This window comes from Schistocerca nitens, chromosome 9 (assembly GCF_023898315.1).
Source record: "Schistocerca nitens isolate TAMUIC-IGC-003100 chromosome 9, iqSchNite1.1, whole genome shotgun sequence".
Taxonomy (NCBI): domain Eukaryota; kingdom Metazoa; phylum Arthropoda; class Insecta; order Orthoptera; family Acrididae; genus Schistocerca; species Schistocerca nitens.
In genome coordinates, this window is record NC_064622.1 from 341,860,328 (window position 1) to 341,884,965 (window position 24,638).

A 24,638-nucleotide genomic window follows, 5' to 3' on the forward strand; every position below is an offset into this window, starting at 1 on the left:
CTTCATTTTGTGCCGTGATAATTTACAAGGTATAACGTTATTTTACGTAACACTGAAAGTGACTGCTCTTGTAATCTCGTTGCTATTATTTAATAGCTATGTTGCCCCCTTATACGACAGAAATCATTACATGATCATGTAATGATTTCTGTTGCTCGAATCTATTATTTATGTTTCGCAACTAAGTCGGCATAGGGCGAGCGGGGTGTATAAAAATGAATCCCTATTTCCCAAACCAAGAGGAAGGTCACTGTCTACATAAAACTTGGTTCAGTGCATGGTGGAGGTTACTTTACTTACGGATTCCAACAAAAGCCACACAAAAGCTCCGATCTTGAAATTTTGTACATTTGATCTTCAAAAGAAGGGGAACCTCACCGTCTACGTAAATTTCATACGGTGTATGGTGCGTTACAAAAGAATTACACCATTTGACTGATCAGCCTGGGAGTTGGCTCATGTATGTATGTTTTCGTGCTGAAGGCATTTATACAAGCTGGATGGTAGGCCTACCTTTAAATAAATTCAACATCGTTTCGTCAATCAGCACGAAAGTTGGCAGTTATACGTATTTTTTCGTAGACGGGGAAAGAGGAGATAGCATGACGGAGGCGGAGGAGGAGATATACGGAGAGAGGAGAACGTGATGTGGTCGGGGAGGGGGGGGGAGGTGCATCCAGAGAAGTGAGAGAAGCAGATTAAAAGAGAGAGGGAGCAATAGGTAAACAGAGAAGGGGTGGAACGTGGTGAATGACTAATGGAACAGTGTAATAAATACATAAATTACGGGTGTTATTGTGAAATTGGTGTACTGTTGGAAAAACCGGGCAACGCTGGGTTTACTGTTAGTAATTAGATAAAGATTTACGCAACAATGGGCGTGTTCATCTGAAAGAAATTACAGAATATTTTCCTATGGTTAGATGCGACGTATAAAGTCTCGATAACTAGAATGTTGTTCTTGATGTCTACAGATGATAAAATTCGTTGCTTAATATAGATGACTCCACAAAAGTTCATCTAGGCTAGTTGGAATTTCATCTTTATAAAATGAACTACATAATAATCAGCTGAAAAATGCTCCTGTTGGAGCACAATAAAGGCAAATATGATCCTGTTTAAAAGACTGACAGAAACGTGGGCAACCAGCTGTCGGAGTTCTCATTCCGCCTTCTTCACCAAAAATTCTGGAAGCTTCGCAGGACGAGTGACCATGTTATGTAAGGAATTTACCAAGTAAAATTTCACTTTTGTTGAGTTAAAAATTCAATAAATAGCAGATTCTGTATTAGAACTTCAGAAATACCGTTAAAAGCGTACTTTTGGAAATGAGATCCGCCAAAATCAAATAATTAATTTCGTATGACATATATGACGAAACTCCAGAATCGGCAAGTTAACTATGCGAAATTGTTGATGCTGGTAAAATGTGTGCTGTATTTACACATACCGGTTTGATCACCCAACTTTTGGAATCTCTAGACCGCTTCCGTGGTGACGCTCGTGCTTCCGACTACAAATAAATATCGTAACCGTGAACTTTACGACTGACGTGAAAATAAGAACATCCCTTCACATTTTATCCAGGCTTAGGCCTGGCTAATGCACGTAGTACATAGGCATGTTTAATTTTTTCTCATTTTATTTATTTTTTGTTGTTTGTTTTTTGTTGTTGTTCAACATTAAAGTAGCAAATTGATAACTTTTTTCCTTATCAATCGTAATTTCTTATTAGATTTTTTGTAAAAAGGCTAGGGATTTTAAACACCTTTTTAAATCTCCAGGGTCTTACTATGTTTTCATAATGTCTTTTAATCTATTGTCAAGATCTATGTACCCGGTTTTTTTTTTGGAGAGGTAGGCCAATGGAATCTTTTTTTAATTTCAAAAATAGCAGTCACTGCATCCTCCTCCAGCTTTTGAATCAGAAAGTACACATTTGGATGTTTCTGATTGATAGAAGAGTTCAGTTTTCTATGCCAATCTTCGACAGCATTCGCCGTTCTGTGTCGTTCGTTAAAAACATTCCACATTTCAATAAGTATATTAGGATTTTCCATCCACTGATCAACAATATAGTCTGCAAATGCTGTGATCTCTCCGCTGGGCATGTGTTCCGTTATTAAAATCCACGCTTCATCGACAGTGTTAAGTGGAAGATGTGCCACTGCAGCACACATGCGACAAAACAATCGGACTTCCTCCCTATCCCTGTAGTCTTCCGTTAGTCCCAGTTCCTGTATCTTCTTCCACAGACACTGGTTAAAGAGAAAATTACAACCGGAAAGTTGTGTTTCAGGGAACACTGAATTCATTGCTTTAATTCATTGCTTTAATTGTAGCCATTTCAAAATCTAGCACTGCAGTTTTTGGTGACCACCGAGGCATATTAGATTTCGATCCAGAAAAAGTCTTCCATATGAATTTTGACTTTTGTCTGGCAGCAAATCAAATAAAACAGTAAATATCTTAGTTGCCTCTTCTGTACTTCCGATGTCGACATGGATTGTGTACAATTGTTTGAACTGTTTCGAACAGCTGTCAAATGTCCCATCCATAAGCACAGTTCCATTGTCACAAAGGATTTTCTCTGCTTCTTCGCACGCAAATACTAGAAGTTTCTTGCCTGGAACAGAGCCATCGTCAATCTTCAAAGAACTATTACCTTCCGTTAATTTCAAAAGGTCTTCGCTAAGATGAATTTCCGAACTAGAGCCAGGGTTCTGGGTTGTCCCAATAGCTCCTGTTCTCGCCTTACACAATTGAGTCTTGGAGCTGTCATAATTCGAAACATATGCCACGAATTCTAATCCTTTATCTTTCAAATCTTGAAATTCCTGCTTAAAAATTTGGGCTGCAGGCACTGTCTTTTCTTCACGAACTCTTTTACTTGCAATTACGTAGACTTTTCTTTATCTCTACATCTGTTTTGTCAGGTGGACAAGATCGTTGCTGTTGAGCAACGATTTCACCATTTGCAATTTTTAAACGGCCTTTGCACCTACTCCGTTCGTAATTGACGCACATCCAGTTCGTATATTCTTCATTTTTCCTATAAATACGTTAGCGATGACCATCCGTGATGAAGACACGGCCTCCCTTTCGTTGTTATCACTTTCATCGTGTACACTGCATAGAACAGAAGCTGTATAGGAAAACGCACGGAACGAAAGCTATCGACGACGGCACTGCCTGAGAAACGGTGACAACACCTGCGCTGAGGGTGGGCGACTGGGGTAGACAAGCAGTGAGGGAGGCTCAGTTCGCAAACACCTCGTTAGGGAACCGGTGCACGGGACAGCTTCGCTACCTGCTGCACCCTTGTAGGAAACCCCACGATAGGAAGCCCTACGTAGCCGACAGATCGTTACGTGCTCGTTCCGACCGTAGGTGCCACAGACAGCATGGGACTTATCAATAGATAATATAATAAAAAGTGGACCAGCACTGTCCTTTGTGATGTAGGGTATGTAGATTTTCGGAAAAAACTAAGTCGATGCTATGTAAGGAGCCATCACAAATAAAAACAGGCAACAGATGATCAGTAATAATTATTGAATAGATTAATTATTCCTCTCATAGCTGTACTGTATTGTCTAATGAAACGCTAAGGAATAATGAAATTATTAGTACATACGTCACCATTCTGTCACGGTAACCCTAGCACAATAGCTATTTTAGTAATTTTGGTATATAAATTAATTAAATAAATAAATAAATAAATAAATATCACAATAATGAGGAAAAAAAGAAATACCGAACACACAACCTAAAATTTGAAAACCAAATTTTACTTTGCACTCTTCGAATTACGAATAATAAACTATAATTCCCTGTAACTAATCAGAGTTCCGTCGCCTTTCATCCTCTTTTGTGACATCATACGCTATCAGTCTTTTCTTGCAGTAGAGAAACGAGTATCGATTGTATTACACTTCCTTCTTTTGGCTAGAAAAGTCTTCGCCGGCTCGATAACATTTCTCTTCAGCGATGCGATTTTTTTAAAAGTCTGGCGTCTGCTCACTTTTGTAGCGTACTGCAGCCAATGTCGCCTTTAAGCGCACACACAACGCTTCTTCAGACTTAAGCTCTTGTACTGTTGTTGTGTCGTGTACAAATTGAAGTAACTGGTAGGTGATAATGTCACGTTGCGTAAACGATATGGAGGTCTTGGAGCTTCCAATTGCACTTCCTCTATAAAGAGTCGTTCAGGCGCATTTAATCTGTTTTTGCGGAAGAGGTTTTCAATTATATTCTTGCGTTGTGTAGCACTGTCACGTACCACGCCCTTTTCTTGCGACTTCCGGAAACCTAGGTGAGGGTGATTCAGTTTGCTTCAATCTGGTCGTGTTGCCTCTGTGATATTCTACCTCTTTGCAGACGCCTTTCCGCACTTTGAACACTCAAACTGCTTACAAGGGAACCTCCCCATCGCACCCCCCTCAGATTTAGTTATAAGTTGGCACAGTGGATAGGCCTTGAAAAACTGAACACAGATCAATCGAGAAAACAGGAAGAAGTTGTGTGGAATTATGAAAAAAATAAGCAAAATACACAAACTGAGTAGTCCATGCGCAAGATAGGCAACATCAAGGATAATCTGAGCTCAGGAGCGCCGTGGTCCCGTGGCTAGCGTGAGCAGCTGCGGAACGAGAGGTCCTTGGTTCAAGTCTTTCCTCGAGTGAAAAGTTTATTTTCGCAAAGTTATGATCTGTCCGTTCGTTCATTGACGTCTCTGTTCACTGTAATAAGTTTAGTGTCTGTGCGACTGTAAAACTGTTGCATTCATTTGTTGCAGTTTGTGAGAAACTCTTATGTTTTCATCACTTTTTTATGAGTGATTATCTCATCCACAAGAAAACCTAACTCGGGCAAGGTAGAAGAGTCTTTTTACCTATTCGCCAAGTGTACAAGTTAGGTGGGTCGACAACATACTCCTGTCATGTGACACACATGCCGTCAACAGTGTCGTATAGAATAAGTCAGACGTGTTTTCCTGTGGAGGAATCGGTTGACCTATGACCTTGCGATCAAATGTTTTCGGTTCCCATTGGAGACACACGTCCTTTCGTCAACTAATCGCACGGTTTTGCGGTGCGGTCGCAAAACACACACTAAACTTATTACAGTGAACAGAGACGTCAATGAACGAACGGACAGATCATAACTTTGCGAAAATAAGGAAAGTAAACTTTTCACTCGAGGGAAGACTTGAACCAAGGGTCTCTCGTTCTGCAGCTGCTCTTGCTAATCACGGGACCACGGCGCTCCTCAGCTCACACTATCCTTGATGTTGCCTATCTTGCGCATGGACTACTCAGTTTGTATATTTTGCATATTTTTTCGTAGTTCCACACAACTTCTTCCTGTTTTCTCGATTGATTTGTGTTCAGTTTTTCAAGGCCTGTCCACTGTGCCAACTCATAACTAAATCTGAGAGGGGTGCGTTGGGGAGGTTCCCTTGTTAGTTTCACTCGTGTCGGAAGATGTAAGACACCCACGGAAAACGGTACGAACACGAACACGATCACGCTAGGAACTGAATACAATAACAAAAAGCGCGCCACGCGAGTCGCCCCACCGCCAAGCGCTAGCTTCGGAACATTTCGGCCACCAACGATCGCATTCGGAGCGAAGCCGTGGCTGCCTTCCTGTCTCTAAGCTCGAGGTTCTCCCACTGCTGAACTACGTCAGTCGTTCACCAGTTGCGGGTGTGTTGGCAGCCTGCTGCTATCGTCGTCACCCATCGTTTCCGTACGCTACTTGTGTTGTATACAGTGTGTGATGGAAATAATTACGACGACGAAAGGGAAGCCGTGTCTTCTTAAGGATGGCCATCGCTACCGGGTGCACAGAAAAAGTGCTCAGTATACAAACTGGTTATGCGTGAATTCGGAACGGTGGAAGTGCCGAGGCCGTATAAAAATTGCGAATGGCAAAATCATTCGTGAACAGCAACATTCTTGCTTACCTAACGAGAGAGATGTGCAACTTAAAAAACGAATGCATAATTGCAGGGTAAGAGTCTGCGAAGATATGGCAGTGCCTGTTTCCCAAATTTTTAGAGAAGAATTTCGAGATATGAATGGGGAAGGTTTAGATTTCGTCGGAAATATTCCAAATTATGAGAACTCAAAGACTGGATTGTATAGAGCAAGAAGAGAAGCTATTGGGACGAACCAGAAACATAGCTCCAGTTCGGAGAGTCAGCTGAGCGAAGACAGTTTGAAGCTTACTGAAGGTAATGTACAGCAGGGTACTATAAGCCTGTACGTTTTTCTTTATTACTACTTATATGCTGTCTGACAGGCACATTTAGGTCCTACCATTGTAAATACAGTATTGAGTGAGATCTAAAAAGAGGACGCGCCTTTGACAATTCGAGAGTTTTGCAATAATAGTGTACGGAAAGTTCTGGTTGAGAATTACGAATTATTCCGGATAAAGGGAACGACTCACCAAAGAAACGCTGCATCGTCCAAAGGCATACGAACAAAAGAGATATTCTGAAAGGTAGCTATTTCTGTTCCTTTTGTTAGTGTACCTGTCGGCAACACAGCGCTTCTGCCATTCGGTGACTTGCCTCCATTATTCTTGAATAATTCGAACCTTTTGTTATTAATTCGACGAAAACAACTGGTGAAGGATACGTGCTGTACTCGAGGTTGTGTGTGTGTGTCAGCTGGCAAAATGCACAGTACGTAGTCGGAATGAATTTAGTCATGGAAACCACGCGGCGCTGCAATGTAAGTATCATAAAACACAATCTTTTCCTTTCGTAAACATTTCGTCAGCTAAATTTGCGTTATTACTGCCAGCAGCAGATACCCTATCTTCTATTTGCACATAGTCCATAATATGTTCCTGTACCACCCCCATCTGACAAGGAGTTTGCTGGCACAAAAATTAGTTAATGCTTCAGTAAATAGGTTTGCCTACTATACTTACATTCAACCGTCAATTAAAATCATAAATACAGTTTGTCATACACAATAGATATAATGAAAAAGAGAAACAAGACTAAGCGGTGGATCCTACTTAATTAGTTCATTAGATTGACTGTTCAATGTCATTTCTAATTGTGTGAATTCGTACAAAAGAAACATATAAATCATTTGATAGACATCCGTTGATTTACATCTGTGTATGTTGTCGTTCTAATAGATAAATTTCTCAGCTTTCTACTAGAACATTCAGATTGATGATTTCACGTATTGTTCTCTAGTAGTTCACGTACTTCAGTATTATCATCACATCAAATGTGAATGTACTAGTATGAAGCCTTTTGAACGTGTGGTATGTTGCTGTAGTTCTTCTTGAAGTGCTGCTAGGTGTCAGTATATTTCTTACTGCTTCCTGATTACAAACTAATGATCGTACAGTTATAATAGTTCGCCCTTGCGCCATTCATATACATAGTACAGCATGTCTGAGTAGCTTAATTGATAGCTTTTACCGATAGCCATCCTGCGATATCTCAGTTGCTAAAATATAAGTACTTTTTCTACTATTAGTTTTAAAAGTGCTGTCTTTGGGAATATTTTGTAATAAAGTTGTATCGAAACACCTTTATCACCAGTAACTTTCTCAGCTAATATCCGCTGCTTGCTGTTGCCTATCGGGAACATTCGAATACTACGTCCCTCTGCGGTATTGTTGGTGTCGTGGGCTTTCTGAGCGAGAGCTTTGCGACGGGGCCAAAGAAAGCTACAAGCCTTGTGACATACGGCACAGCACGTGACACTATAGGTCTGCACGAATTGCAGTGACTATCTCCGGCTGGGAGCGAGTTGCTGTTTCAGATGGGTTTCATAATACCTTAACTGCGCAATTAAATACGTGCTGGATAGCAAACGACTAAGATAAGACCTATAGTGGGTACTTTTTCGTTGACATATTGATCTCTCGGGGGCTCCGGATGCAGCCGAGCGCTCGCGATGCTTTGCGACTCGTGACGTCAGTGAGGTGTTTCCGACCACAAATATTTTAGCGTTGGATTTTCAGACAGTGAAAGGAAGCCGCAACAGCGGGAAGGCTCCGCCGCGATTTTGTAATATTATCCGCTTCACATTTTATCCAGGCTTCGGACTGTCTATGCACATAAACACAGGCATGTTTAAATGTTGTTTTTATTACCTTTTTTTTCTTTCTATAACATTACTGCGGCAAATGATTAAATTTCTTGTCTTATTTTGTGAATTATTATTTCTCACTGAATTTTTTATAAGAAAACCGAGGTGTTAAATATCTTCATTCATCCCTAGACTTGTATATCCTTACGTCTTTTAACCTTCTGTAAAGATCTGTGATCTTTTCTGAAGATGGCCAATGGAATCTTAATGTCAATTTCAAATATAGCATTTATAGCAGGTATACACTCGTTTTTCAGTCTGGACATCTGGTTCGTCAGGTGGGCAAGAATGTTGCTGTTCAGCCATGAGTGCGTAAGTGCTGCCACCTGTTGGGCAGAACTATGAAAATATCAACAAGTGAATGTAACTGTACGCAGCAGCTTGTGGCCGCCAGAATACACGGAAGTGGTTAGTTAGTTATATTTCCAGTGTAACTGAAAATTATTATTATTATTATTTTCGATTATTCCCATTTAAAGAGAGCGTTTGAACTTGAATTCCTTTATGATGATTGATTGTTTTTTCTGAGCCCAAATTTTCTTCATGTGTTCACTGTGTTGTTTCTTTCGCTCCGCTGTCCATTTGCATCCTGGTCTCTTCTGTGTTGTGGTGTCAAATTTATGTTTTTTGATGATGATCCTGAATTCAGTTCTATTTTCTTCATCGTTTACTGTTATGTGTGCTTGTCTGAGGTCCTCTTCAACTTCTTTTATCCATTTTGTTTTTCCCCTGCCTGAGTTGATGACTCTAAGAATTCGCTTTGAAATTCTGTTTTCATTCGTCCTGTAGATATGTCCATAGAACTGCATTCTTCTTTTCCTTATCGTATCCGTAATCATGTCTGTGTATGTTGGTCTCTTCTTCCAGATTCCTTACTCTTGTATGGCGCCAAAAATTTTCCTGAGAATTTTCCTTTCTTGTTTTTCTATTTCTTTGATTTTAGTTTGCCCACCTATTTGTGTTGTTTCAGATGCATACAGTGCCTCCGGAAGTACGACAGTGTTGTAGTGCCTCAATTTTGCGTTAATGGATATGGACTTTTTGTTATAATAGTTCCACGTGAGTTTATATGCTTTCTGTAGTTTTTTATTCTTTCCTCATTGGCCTTTAGGTTGATCCCTGATGGCTGGATGATTTCTCCCAGGTACTTAAAATGTGGTACTGATGATGATGATGATTATTATTTATTATTATTATGTTATTTTGCATGGTGATAATCGAGTGATAAGTTGATTACAACCGTGAATATTTCGAAATCGTTTTAGTCCATAAAAATAAGCCAAGTGTGCAAAGTCTGTTTTGAAAACGAGTACGTATATGTGTATGACTCCTGCGCCGAAAATCATTAAAAAACCAGCTAAGAGCAGAAGAGAATAAAGAAAAATTTTCCCTTCTCAAGAAAAAATGCAGGCCTGAAAGGATTAAACGGCCTGGACACCTATCCTGTTCGAAACCCGCGGACAACCAGGTCATATACTCAGCAAATTTTCTGTGTACCTTGTAACAATGACTGTCCTTGAGAAGATAAGGCTTCCCTTTCGTTGTAATGCCCGCCATTGCGAATTATAAGTGTGGTTCAAATTGTTCAAATGGCTCTGAGCACTACGGGACTTAACAGCTATGGTCATCAGCCCCCTAGAACTTAGAACTACTTAAACCTAACTAACCTAAGGACAGCACACAACACCCAGTCATCACGAGGCAGAGAAAATCCCTGACCCCGCCGGGAATCTAACCCGGGCGTGGGAAGCAAGAACGCTACCGCACGACCACGAGCTGCGGACTATAAGTGTGAAATTTGCCTCAAACATACCTACAACCCTCCTCTGTAACGTTGCAAAAGATGCCGCCCTGCGACGCCACCCTTGGCCTCTACAACGCGACGCTTCAAACAGCCAGGTGTCGATGTATGCCAAAAAAGGACGAAAACAACTTCCTGTGAGCTGTAAGGTCTCTCACTGATGTCACATTGGCTCCAAATTTCACCAAAATTCTACCCAACGGCACTGTAGCCATGCCACACGATGGGAAGATCGTAACAGCTGCTCTCCCCACATTTCACCCTTTTATGACACTTCTGCGATGGAGGCCCAAATCGCGACGCGGCGCGTTGAGATGTGATTTTCTTATTGGCCGAGGAAAAAATTTTAGACCCGCAGCCGCTCGGAATCTACACGAAAAGGCTTTAGGTCGTGGCATAGAGGGCGCCAATCAAGCAACCTCTTTCCCCGGGGCGTTAAGGGACTGTGACGACCTCCCTAACGTATGGCACATCACTGGTGGCGTTGGGAAGAATTTGGTGAAATGTGGTGCCAATGTGACCCCACAACCCTTCACATTAACTTTTGAGCTGTGGCTTTTGTGGTGTCACCGCCAGACACCACACTTGCTAGGTGGTAGCCTTTAAATCGGCCGCGGTCCGTTAGTATACGTCGGACCCGCGTGTCGCCACTATCAGTGATTGCAGACCGACGGCCGCCACACGGCAGGTCTAGTCTAGAGAGACTCCCTAGAGACTCGCCCCAGTTGTACAGCCGACTTTGCTAGCGATGGTTCACTGTCTACATACGCTCTCATTTGCAGAGACGACAGTTTAGCATAGCCTTCAGCTACGTCATTTGCTACGACCTAGCAAGGCACCATATTCAATTACTAAGAATGTATTTTGACAGATAATATTGTGAATCATGTACCGTCAAGAACGACGTTCATCATTAATGGATTAAAGTAAAGTATCAAATTAATTACGTCCGCTTTCTGAATTCTCATTCCTTGTCATGTTCCAGACCTCACGTCAGTATAGTTCTTCCCTCCTCACGCCAGCCTGCGTGAGCTAAAAGCGTGCATTTCGGCCTCCTCGAGTAACACGGTGTTGGCTCTTCTGTCAACACAACAGCTTTTTTCACATTTTAGTCAAATTTCAAAGTTATGCCTTGTAGTGGGAGACAATTATTGGGTTTAGAAAAAAGTGATCCTTTAATTTTCGTTGCGCGGTGTATTTCCATTACTCATAATGCATAGAACTCAAGTAGCTTACGCCGTCGAAACTGCACAGAAACAAAAACGGTGGCAACACATCCGCTGCCGGTGAATGGCGTAAATCAGCAGTGGGTGAGACTGGTCGGCAAACCCACGGCGTAAAATTTGTTGGACGGAAGTCCTATGGCACCTACTAACGAGTTGGAAACACCGCGGTGAGAAATCCGACGTAGCCGTGTTATTGGCCGTATCCCGCCATTTTGGCCTTTCCAGGAAGGATCTCTTCAACTATTTCTGAACCCCAGGTACCCGTAGGATTTATCGATCGCTGCGTCACTGCCTGTCCATAGTATCACCTGCGCCGAAAGCCGGGTTTTCACAGAAATTTTGCGCCGTGCGATCTGGGTAGGTCGTTCTGCGTCGATAGGAAACTTAAATACGTTGCACATTTTTGTTTTCCCAGGAAATGAAATAGCAAGCACATCAACTATTCAGTCCACATGAGCTGACTGGGAAGTGTCTTCAAATTTGCTTTAGCCAAAGTATAGATATACTGTACAGTATTGATGGAAGACTACTGGGTTAGCTGATGGACCTTGAAGAATAGCATTATCTGCTCCACGTGTAAATTAGCAGGTTATCTTCTGCGGTACTGAAATGCGCCTGTATGTTTCAGCACACTTAATAGAGATTTTATATAAGAAATTCACCTGCCTTGCAGCAATTGCTTCAATAGAATGCAGTATGCAACGTATGACACTCGTGCAAAACTAGTTGTGTCGCACCTGACTTCAAGTTCTGGCTGACTACGTTACGCATTCCGTTGTCGGAAAACATCTCCACTGCCTTGTCACTGTAGAGCGAACGACGCACTATCCATTAAGCTACGTTTTCCTAGCTGCGTACAAGGCGTGCGACATCGCACCACCCACTCGCGCAATGCAGACTTGCCGGACCACTTCCCTACGCAGTGCCGCCGTGAGCGCAGCCTGTGGGAAATTCTTGCCTACTGCGGCAGGAGTCGCAGCCATTTGCTTGGAGAAGTGGGGGAAGTCCAACTGAGCAGCAGCGGCTACTAGGCAATAGCTGCAGTACTTGTTTCGCGCGCACAGACAGCAAGAGAATAGGTAATTCTTCCGATCTAATTATTGGAACATCCACCAGAAAAGTCGGCTACCTCAGAGAATGAGCAGCCTACTGAGTTGGCATCCGAAAAGCATATTTTGCGGTACACGGCTGACGCCAATTTGAAAAACAAATTGTGAAAGGACTTAAGTTGGGCAGAAGTTGAAAGAAAAATTAATGAAATATGTTATAAGAAATGTCTTTATTTCTAATATAACACAGTCGTAAATATATGACAAGCGTGTTGTTGTTGTTGTCATCAGTACTGTGAACGGCGATTAAAATTTGGCCCGTTGAAGTACTCAGTGAATCCGCTCCTCACACTGAATCCTTCAGTTTGGCGTAACCGCCGGCTCCTGCCAAGGATATCATTTTTTCCATGGTCAGTACATTAATTTCTCATACATCTGCGTTGTAAGGCTGCGGTCACAGTGGCTCCGATGTCGGTGGATTCCGCCGACGACCGACATCGGCCAGAGATAGCTGATCGTTTCAAAACAATGCACCACTACGTGCGCGGTCACACTATAGCAGAGCCTATCTCCCGAAAGTATAGACTTCGGATGACAGTCGGTGGAATTGAAATCAATTTTTCTTCGGTCACATCGACCGACGTTCTAGCACACGAGCCGGCCGGGGTGGCCGAGCGGTTCTAGGCGCTACAGTCAGGAACCGCGCGACCGCTACGGTCGCAGGTTCGAATCCTGCCTCGGGCATGGGTGTGTGTGATATCCTTAGGTTCGTTAGGTTTAAGTAATTCTAAGATCTAGGGGACTGATGACCTCAGATGTTAAGTCCCATAGTGCTTAGAGCCATATGAACCATTTTTGCACGGAAGCACAGTGCAACGGTGGTCCTCCCGTTTCCGCGAATGCTGGACAAGTACTGAAGGCAACTCAAAGAGTGGGCGGCTGATAACTGCAAGAAGCTACACTTGGCAACATTTTCCAAGACGGTCGAAAGAAATCACGCGAAGAAACTACAGTTGAAGGAAACGTGTGTGTCTTCAAAAATGGTTCAAATGGCTCTGAGCACTATGGGACTTAACATCTGAGGTCATCAGTTCCCTAGAACTTAGAACTACTTAAACCTAACTAACCTAAGGACATCACACACATCCATGCCCGAGGCAGGATTCGAACCTGCGACCGTAGCGGTCGCGCAGTTCCAGACTGAAGCGCCTAGAACCTCTCGGCCACACCGGCCGGCTGTCTCTTCAGTGTTCAGAAACAAACCAGAGAAACTACAGAGAAAATGGGTTCCTCGTTATCTGGGTGAAGAGTAAATTACGAAAATTGCGAGAGAATCGCACAACAAATTGCTTCAACGCCACGAGACACAGGAATATCAGATTTTAAACAGGATTGTTGCTACAGATGAAATATTAATAGAGATTTTGCCGTCGCCAACAGTCCAAAGTCAAGATGATGAAGATTACGGCTTAGGACAGGAATAGACTGATAGGAACTGATAATGCTCAGGCAACCAATGTAACGGGGCGATCCTGCACAGACTTTCTGCAAAATGTTTTGCGCCGAAAATTCGCCAGAGAAGGTCCCACGCTTTTGCAACTGAAGTTTTCATTCTGCATGATAACGCACGATCGCATATTGGCGAACCAGTACGCTGAGATTTGGAGAACTGTGGATGGGAAATCTTTCCTCATCAACCCTACAGTCCTAACACAAGCCCACCAGAATTTGATTCGTTCTCAGAACTCTACGCTCCGATGGTACCATTTTATAGCCACTGAGGAGGCTTCTGATAACAGTGACTTAAGTTTACAAAAGAAAACATATTTACACCAGTGACTGTAACACTTTCTTTATTTCAAGATTGCAATTTCGGCCTTAGGCCATTATCAAGTGCAGATTTTTGTGGCTTTAAGCCATGTCAACTTAAAATGAGCTGACACATTTATATGTCGTTGTCATTACTATTCGTGGCGCTGTTACATATTGCGAGCACACATATCCATATGTCATAAAACATAGTCTGTAGACACTCTTGTTCGTTAGCCCGTCACTAGTCACTTATTTCTTTGATAAGCATTTAGTATTTCGGCTTTTAGTCTGTCATCCTCTGTTTCAGTACCATTTTGGTCACAGAGTGTCTGGACATTTTGTTTTGGTCCACCTACCGCTTTGACATAAGACCAAAATTTCTTAGGATTTTGTGCCATGTCAGTACATAGAACTTTACTTTCGAATTCATTGAACGCCTCTCGCATAGCCCTCCTCACACTACATTTCGCTTCGCGTAATTTTTGTTTGTCTGCAAGGCTTTGGCTATGTTTACGTTTGCTGGTTAGCATCTTAGGTTACAACGGCGGTAGGTGAGTGAACAGTATCCTGTTGGAAAACAGCCCCTGAAATGCTGTTCGTGCGTTGCAGCTCGACAGGTCGAGTCACCAGACTGGCGTACAAGTTTGCAGTCAGGGTGCGTGGCATAACTACTAGAGTGTTCCTGCCGTCATACGAAATGGCACGCCAGACCGTAACTCCTAGTTGTAGGTCCAGTGTGTTAGCACGCAACGCAGACAGGTTGGTTGCACGCCCTCAACGGGCCGCCTCCTAACCAAAACACGATCATCACTGGCACTCAGGTGGAACCAGCTTTCATCAGACATTCATCCTGCGCACCAATGAGCTCTACGCTGACACTACGGAAGTCGCAAATGGCGGTGGTTTGGGGTCGGTAGAATGCACGCTATAGTGCGTCTGGCTCGAAGTTCTCCTTACAGTAACCGATTTGTAACATTACCGTGCCAACTACTGCTCAAATGCGTGCTGCAGATGCGGTACGATACGCCAGACGCATGCGCCGAACACGATGGTCTTCTCGGTAGTACCACGTGACCGTCCGGACCCGGTCTTCTCGCGACTGTACATTCTCGCGACTACGGCTGCCGCCAGTCATGTACACTCGCTACATTCCTGCCGTGTCTTTCTGCAATATCGCAGAAGCGGCATCCTGCTTCTCGTAGCCCTGTTGCAGACCTCGTTCGGACTCGGTGACGTGTTGTTGCCTTAAAGTTATTCTTGACTAATATCAGCGCACCACGCCGTCTCAGAGGTAATTAACACTCACGACAGTTACAGCATGTATCAAAAGCCAACCTGATTTGCGTCCTCATAGTGGCTCTTCTAGCCTTACTCTTATGCGACTGGTGCAAAATTTGAGTACACATCATCTTCCAGACGTGGAAACACGCTTACTAACTTTCTTGATGAAACACTGTCTTGGTGTCGCGATTTTTTTTTCCGTCAGTGTATGTACAGATGGAAAAGATCGAATTTTATTTTATTCGATAGAAGGAAAATAATAAACACCGATGATGTAACCTCAAAGAAAGATTTCTGGTTCAAAGTAGAAAAATTGTTTGAAGAAGACAGATCTCATCCAAAAAGAAGTGTGTTTCTGAGAAAACGCGGACACAAGAGCTTGAACCTCAATATGATGATCTATGGGTACAAGCGCTTTAGAATAGGTGACAGAAATAATTCCAATAGAATTAACAAAGAGATTCGCCAGTTGGTTTGTCTGGAGTGTAGTTTAACATGGTAGCGATTCACGTGCAGTCAAAAAGAAAAAGCAAATGTACTGGAGTAGGTTTGAAATGTGGTTATGGAGAAAAATACTAGAAGTGAAATGGACTGACAATAGGTGGTTTGAGGAGGTGCCTCTAAAATATATATATATATATATATATATATATATATATATATATATATATATATATATATATATATATATAACCTGCGGGAATCAAGTGAATGAAGACAATTTCATGCCTGTATACTACGAAGAAATAGCTTGTAACCAAGAATCTCTTAGGAAAGATCACAGGCAGGAGGAGGAGGAGGAGGAGAACAACAGCAACAACTTGGGATGCTAGACGTCAGTAGAAATGAAGAAACTTAAGCAACAGATTAAAGAACGGCATATGGCAGCGGAGAGCTTCCAGTCAATAAATGTAATACAGACATAACAAAGCAGAAAAATTACGAAGAAATTTCAAATGTGTGTGAATTCCTAAGGGACCAAAGTGCTTAGGTCATCGGTCCCTAGATTTACACACTACTGAAACTAACTTACGCTGAGAACAGCAAACACACCCGTGCCTGAGGAAGGTCTCGAACTTCGGCGGGAGAGGCCGCGCAATCCGTGACATGACGTGGCGGCGAAGAAAGGTTCAAAGATTAATGACAAATATAACGTCATGACAATTACTGATTCCACCATAACAATTGGATCATTACGTTTAAAAAGCTATACCTCTTTCACTATCTCTATATCTGAATAACGGCATTACTCACTGACCACATTGCGTATTATCACACCCCAGAACTACACACATCAAAAAAAGTTTTGCATCACCTCGGTTCCGAGAGTTCCGGAATCTGTACCGAAAATTCGAAGAGAGGTCGACATGAACATCATTTCCCCCCTTTTTATTGTTCATGAAAACCACCCATTGTATGCTGTACCTCCATTCAGCGAGACCTTCAGAGGTGGTAGTGCAGATTGCTGTACACACAGGTACCTCTAATACCCAGTAGCACGTCCTCTTGCATTGATGCTTTCCAATATTCGTCGTGGCATACTATCCACAAGTTCATCAAGGCCCAGTTGGTCCAGATTGTGCCACTCCTGAACGGCGATTTGACGTAGATCCCTCAGAGTGGTTGGTGGGTCACGTCGTCCATAAACAACCCTTTTCAGTCTATCCCAGGCATGTTCGATAGGGTTCATGTTTGGAGAACATGCTGGCCACTCATGTCGAGCGATGTCGTTATCCTGAAGGAAGTCATTCACAAGATGCTCAACGTTGGGGGCGCAAATTGTCTTCCATGAAGACGAATGCCTCGCCAATATGCTGCCGATATGGTTGCACTATCGGTCGGAGGATGGCATTCACGTATCGTACAGCCGTTACAGCGCCTTCCATGACCACAAGCGGTGTACGTCGGCCGCACGTAATGCCACCCCAAAACAGCAGGGAACCTCCACCTTGCTGCAATCGCTGGACAGTGTGTCTAAGGCGTTCAGCCTGACTGGGTTGCCTCCAAATGCGTCTCCGTCTATTGTGTGGTTGAAGGCAAATTCGACACTCGTCGGTGAAGAGTACGTGATGATGCCAATTCTGAACGGTCCATTCGGCATGTTGTTGGGCCCATCTGTACCACGCAGCCAGGTGTCATGCAGCCTACTGCGCACAGTTTGAGTTGTGACACGACGTCCTATGGCTGCACGAAAAGCATTATTCAACGTGGTGGCATTGCTGTCAGGGTTCCTCTGAGCCATAATCTGTAGGTAGTGGTCATCCACTGCAGTACCCCGCAGGGAGTCGACGACTCTTTTGTGGATACGTGTGTGGCGAGCACGGGCCCCCGAGTTAGTGCAGCTGTCTTTCCTTCCCGGGCTGCATACCTTTCAATTCTGCATCGTTCCCTGTCCTCAATCCTTCTTCCCCCCTCACCCTTTCGCTTTCTTTTCTCCCATTCTTTGGGAGAATGTTTTGTGCCTACGTCTGGAGATGTGGTTTCTCCTCTTTTATCTCTCTGCTGAAAAGTCTCTTTACTTTGTCCTCTTTTTCCTTGATTCGTTTATTTAGCTTCTTCTCAGCTGTGGCGTTTGAGTATTCTTCTCTTGTCATTCTTTGCTCCTCCCTTTCTCTATCTTTCCTCTGTGTGCGTGTCTGAAGGCATACCCACGCGTTCCTGGTGACAGGGTAACGCGTAATTCCTCGCCCCGGTTAGACAAGTAGGACATATACGTATCCACTGGTAAATGCCAGGGATGGGTGATTACCCGAGCTGGTACCTTTCGAACGTGCCGATTGGTCCTTCGTCCGTTTCTCGGGAGGTGTGACCTGAGGTGTGGACAATCACCTAAGGCGGGATTGCCCTCAAAGAGGGCCCCCATTAGGAAGGAGCGCGCCATCGTAGACGCCGGTAATCATGGGGATACTTTTGCAATGGTTTCTTCTAATTCTACAACTTTGCCCACAAGAGAAAACTAGATGAGTCTCAGCCACAGATAATTCTTCCGTCGGTGCCAAGTTCCTAATTGTTTCTCGGTCTGACGAAGGTCAAGACTTCTCCGCAGTCAACCCTTTCATTATTCAAAAAGGTGTCGACGCAATTTCAGTCGTGTAAAGTCTTGTTCCCGGTTACGAAATGATATCTGTTTGTTAGAAACAGACAGTGCCCTCCAGGCACATAAATTACATCGAACTGCACTGCTACATACCTGCCCAATCCGGATGGAAGAGCACCCTACTTTAAATTCATCGCGCGGGGTGGTTTATCACTCGACGGATTATCCATTGAGGACATAAAACATTACGTGTCTGATCAGGGCGTAACGGCCGTACATCGTGTCATGAAGAGAGTTGAAAAGGAATTGGTACCGACCAGCATTCTTTTGACGTTTGACAGAGTTCAATATCCTTCAAACATTAAAGTGAGATATGAGATCATTTCAGTTCGCCCTTACATTAATTATAACAGATTGTACCTAGAACAATGCGTTTTGGGTGGATCTTCAGTGTGTCGCTGCCTTCAAATAGCCTACTCTCATAATACGCAAGTTACAATAATTCTTCTGCCACGAATATGATGTTTCTCATTATTTTATTGGAACAAATCACACAACTAACAACGGGTTTTCCAGTGATTCTCAATTTGCTGGTGCTCAGAAACGGCATATATACATATAGGCTTGAAATTAATGCCAATATGGCGCCTCATAACTCTGTACTGAAAGGAGACGGCGTGCGTGTGACGTAGTGGCGTTATGCCATCTCATTGGTCAACGCTCAGACGCACGCTCATGATATCTGACATGCCAGATTCTGCTCTGCACGTTCGGAAAGACTCCCGAGCGTGCTATTCCACGCTATGACGTCAAAAACTCGGCACGCTCAACGTTCAGATGCACGGTCCGTATGCAGAGGACTTAAGGCTATACCTTCATCGGGTCCTACTAAATCACGGGCCCCAAAATGGGACGCCCGGACTTCCGAAAAAGAGCCTACCCTTGAAGATTTTTTTACGCACCCAGACCTCACAACTCTCCACCCCTTCATCTCGCTTCCAAGAAGGCTCATAAGAAACCAAGTTCCTCTCCTCCTCCATGGCGTGTCTCATCTACAGCGCCGTCCAGCGGTAGCCGCCCTCGGCCGTCTTCCGTGTCGCCGAGACGCACCGCTGCCGGCCGATCAACCAGCCGATGACTGGCAGCAGGAGCTGCCCTCGAACAACCTATGGATCAGGATCTTCTGCCTTTGGCTGAATGCCGTTCCACGCCATCGGCCGCCGGCTCTCAGCGGTCGTTGAGTTGTCGGCACCTGTGGTGAGATTTTTCCCTTATCGGTCCACCCTGTGCCCTGACGCAATACGTGAGCGGAGACGTGCTCCTCGCGTTTTCCGTCATCATCCTACGTTGGCCGACTGTAGCCGCTATAAGTAGTTACGTGCGCGATGCCGTCGCATCATCCGCGATAGCAAGAAGGCAAGCTGGGACGTCTTTACTAGCTCCTTTAACACCTTCGCTACCTCATCTGTAGGTTGGAGTCGAATTTGACGGTTATCCGTCACATCTACTTTCTCCTCGATCTCTGGGCTAACTGTCGCGAAAGATACCTTAGTGGACCCAGTCGCAATTTCTAACTCATTGGGTCAACACTTTGGTGAGATTTCGAGCTCTTCAAATTACCCGCCAGACTTGCCTCCACCGACGTATGTGTAAAGTTTCTGTTACCCGTACTTGAAGAAGCAGTCCATGTTCAGCAGACTATCATTTGCAATAGCACCACATTCTTGCATTGTAGTTTCGTAAGCAATTTGGTCATCACAGAACGGCCTGTTTCATGCAGTCTACTCACATGTCGCGAGTGTTATTCTTATGTACGAAGAATAACAGCACATTAGTTGAACAGTATAGTGTTGCACTGTATACGAATGCACCCGGTCACTTACAACTATATGTTCTACGGAAGCCGTGGATTTGCCCTATTTACTGTATTTTTATGTCAATGCGTGCGTCGCGGAAGGTACACATGACCCAAGGTAGGCCTGAGTTAGTGTTGGACTGTGAATCCACTCCATTTTATATCCGGAATGGTGTCTAGAGGTGGATCCGTAACGCGTTACATCCGGGACAGGGTTTGATGGTGGAGCCACCACACATGATATCTGGACGCTGGACCTGATGGGATACCAGTTCGATTTTACACAGAATACGCGAAGGAACTTGCCCCCCTTCTTGCAACGGTGTACCGTAGGTATCTACAAGAGCGTAGCGTTCCAAAGGGTTGGAAAAGGGCACAGGTCATCCCCGTTTTCAAGAAGGGACGTCGAACAGATGTGCAGAACTATAGACCTATATCTGTAACGTCGATCAGTTGTAGAATTTTGGAACACGTATTATGTTAGAGTATAATGACTTTTCTGGAGACTAGAAATCTACTCTGTAGGAATCAGTATGGGTTTCGAAAAAGACGGTCGTGTGAAACCCAGCTCGCGCTATTCGTCCACGAGACTCAGAGGGCCATAGACACGGGTTCACAGGTAGATGCCGTGTTTCTTGGCTTCCGCAAGGCGTTCGATACAGTTCCCCACAGTCGTTTAATGAACAAAGTAAGAGCATATGGACTTTCAGACCAATTGTGTGATTGGACTGAAGGGTTCCTAGATAACAGAATGCAGCATGTCATTCTCAATGGAGAGAAGTCTTCCGAAGTAAAAGTGATTTCAGGTGTGCCGCAGGGGAGTGTCGTAGGACCGTTGCTATTCTCAATATAAATAAATGACCTTGTGGATGACATCGAAAGTTCACTGAGGCTTTTTGCGGATGTTGCTGAGGTATATCGAGAGGTTGTAACAATGGAAAATTGTACTGAACTGCAGGAGGATCTGCAGCGAATTGACGCATGGTGCAGGGAATGGCAATTGAATCTCAATGTAGACAAGTGTAATGTGCTGCGAATACATAGAAAGAAAGATCCCTTATTGAGCTACAATATAGCAGGTCAGCAACTGGAAGCAGTTAATTCCATAAATTATCTGGGAGTACGCATTAGGAGTGATTTAAAATGGAATGATCATATAAAGTTGATCGTCGGAAAAGCAGATGCCAGACTGAGATTCATTGGAAGAATCCTAAGGAAATGCAATCCGAAAACAAAGGAAGTAGGTTACAGTACACTTGTTCGCCCACTGCTTGAATACTGCTCAGCAGTGTGGGATCCATACCAGATAGGGTTGATTGAAGAGATAGAGAAGATCCAACGGAGAGCAGCGCGCTTCGTTACAGGATCATTTAGTAATCGCGAAAGCGTTACGGAGATGATAGATAAACTCCAGTGGAAGACTCTGCAGGAGAGACGGTCAGTAGCTCGTTACGAGCTTTTGTTGAAGTTTCGGGAGCACACCTTCACCGAGGAGTCAAGCAGTATATTGCTCCCTCCTACGTATATCTCGCGAAGAGACCACGAGGATAAACTCAGAGAGATTAGAGCCCACACAGAGGCATATCGACAGTCCTTCTTTCCACGAACAATACGAGACTGGAATAGAAGGGAGAACCGATAAAGGTACTCAAGGTATTCTCCGCCACACACCGTCAGGTGGCTTGCGGAGTATGGATGTAGATGTAGATGGAATGGTGTCTAGAGGATGGTCCGCAATGCACTAAGTCTGGGATGGGGTTCGAAGGTGGATCTGCCAGCGAGAGGACTGTGTCAGATTTATGGAAGCCATCCACGACATACGCATTCCCATGGAAATACAGAAAATGGAGCAAATGCAGTGCATACTGGGTAGATTCGGGTACAGTGCTGTACTACACCGACCGATAAATGTGCTGTTTTATCTCGTACATAAAACAATATTCACGAAGGAATGTCTCCTTCCATCCAACAGACATACAGCACACAGAATAGCGGAACTGGGATGATCATGCGCCATCATCGTGGATCTTTGAAAGAGTACAAAAGAAGGTGAGATAGGCGCAGCAGGATGACTTGCGTTGTTATTATCGGAGAATCTAGACTGCCTCGTTTACAAAATGTTGGTGGAGTAACTTACATCGAAGATGTTCTACTCTTTAGCAGGAGGAATTTAAATGTGCTTATGTCCTCTACGGAACAGTTTTGCGAAGAGTACTTCGCTGTTTGCAGGACTGCAGTGCTGTCGAAAGTAACATAATAGTGGTTGAAATCGAGGTTTCGAGATAGGTAATGCGCATGCAGTCTGTGTGTTGCAGCTCGAATGCGTAACTTGCTAACTATTTGCCCCTAAATTATGCTGCCAGGGAGACGCACTCTGTAGGTAGGGAAACTCATAAGATCCACGATGCTAAGTGCAATCGACAAAGTCAACTAGCGAATAACTTATTACTAGGACAAAAGAAATGCCCGAAATCTACAATTTGTCGATGTCTTGACATGCTTGTGGAAACATATCAGAGTTGGAAGGTGTAAACATAAGTAGCAAAGGTCATCTGGTAAGCTGTAAGATAATATACTTACAGCACCAACAGAAATAAACTCTGTACACGTACACATATCAACTCCCTACATGGAAGAGGTCTGGAGACACTGGAAGCTTTCAGATAAATTATATAATGGTAAGACAGATTTAGGAACCAGGTTTTGAATTGTAATACATTTCCAGGGGCAGATTTGGACTCTGAGTACAATCTATTGGTTATGAACTGTAGACTAAAACTGAAGAAACTGCAAAAAGGTAGGAATTTGTAAGGGGACTTGGATAAACTGAAAGAACGAGAGGCTGTAGAGAGTTTCAGAGAGAATTAAGGAACGATTGACAAACACAGGGGAAAGAAATACAGTAGAAGAAGAATGGTCAGCTTTGAGAGATTAAATAGTGAAGGCAGCAGAGGATCAATTGAGTAAAAAGACAGGGGCTAGTAGGAATCCTTGAGTAACAGAGATATTGAATTTAATTGATGAAAGGAGAAAGTATAAAAAATGCACTAAATGTAGCAGGCGAAAAGGAATACACGTTTTAAAAATGAGATCGACAGGAAGTGCAAAAAGGCTAAGCAAGAATGGCTAGAGGACAAATGTAAGGAGGTAGAGGCATGTATATCTATGGGTAAGATAGATACTGCCTACAGGAAAATTAAAGAGAAAGAGAACCACCTGCATGAATATCAAGAGTGCAGGTGGAAAACCAGTCCCAAACAAAGAAGGGAAAGCAGAAAGTATATAGAGGATCTACACAAGGGCGATGTACCTGAGGACAGTATTATGGAAATGGAGGAGGACGTAGGTGAAGATGAAATGGGAGATATGATTCTGCGTGAAGAGTTTGACAGAGCACTGAAAGAGAGAAAACATTCCATTAGAACTACTGATAGCCTTGGGAGAGCCAGCCAGCCCTGACGAAACTGTACCCTCTGGTGAGCAAGATGTCTGAGACAGGCGAAATACCCTCAAACTTCAAGCAGAATATAATAAATCCAATCCCAAAGAAAGCAGGTGTTGACAGGTGTGAAAATTAGCAAATAATCAGCTTAAGTCACGGCTGCAAAATACTAACATAAATTCTTTACAGACAAATGGGAAAATTGGTAGAAGCCGACCTCGGGGAAGATCTGTTTGGATTCCGTAGAAATGTTGGAACACACGAGGCAGTACTGACCTTGAGGTTCGCCGATGACATTGTAATTCTGTCAGAGACAGCAAAGGACTTGGAAGAGCAGTTGAACGGAATGGACAGTGTCTTGAAAGAAGGGTAAAAGATAAACATCAACAAAAGCAAAACGAGGATAATGGAATGTAGTCGAATTAATTAAGTCGGGTAATGCTGAGGGAATTAGATTAGGAAATTAGACGCTTAAAGTAATAAATGAGTTTTGCTATTTGGGGAGTGAACCGTGGATTTACTTTTCAAAATCTTTCTTAAAGAGTTTACTTTATTTACTAGCGATTCATCAAGAACATAGACACATTTAATCACACTATGTGAGCGTGGAAGTAGTTGCCAGTGGGTAACTGATGAAAACAAATTTATTTCAAGAAATGGAAATTTTATTCCTAAAAACCCTTTCTTTTTTAAAACAGATTTAAAATTATAATCAGCAAGCACCCTGTAAATATCAAGCTACAAGTTATTCAGAGGCAGAAATAATTTTTTTTTTTTTTTTTTTTTTTTTTTTTTTTTTTTTTTTTTTGGGAGAGAGGGGGGGGGAGGGGCAGTATGAGCTTTCGGGCTGAGAACCTTGCCGCTCCCTTTTAACACAGCCGTAGTCACGACCGCTCACAACAACCTCTGAAAGACTGCATTGGTGCAAATCTGCAACACACAGATTATTTTAAACCAAAAATTTTAACAACTGACACAAATACATAAACTATGCACCCCGTAA

At 43.4% G+C, this 24,638-nt stretch overlaps 1 protein-coding gene across 8 annotated transcripts in view; it reads left to right on the top strand.

Moving 5' to 3' along the window:
• Positions 1–24,638, top strand: part of LOC126203965 (protein bric-a-brac 1-like) — a 455,035-nt gene that overhangs the window by 224,743 nt on the left and 205,654 nt on the right. Inside the window, exon 1 of one of the 8 annotated variants that reach the window (XM_049938362.1) lies at positions 5,796–6,241. The exons of 6 other annotated variants lie outside the window; for them this stretch is intronic. In XM_049938362.1, coding sequence (XP_049794319.1) covers positions 6,004–6,241 — 238 coding nt within the window. In that variant the 5' untranslated portion in view covers positions 5,796–6,003. Of the gene's footprint in view, positions 1–5,795; positions 6,242–8,445; positions 8,541–24,638 lie in introns of those variants that run through there. One more of the 8 variants, XM_049938376.1, reaches the window with a different exon arrangement.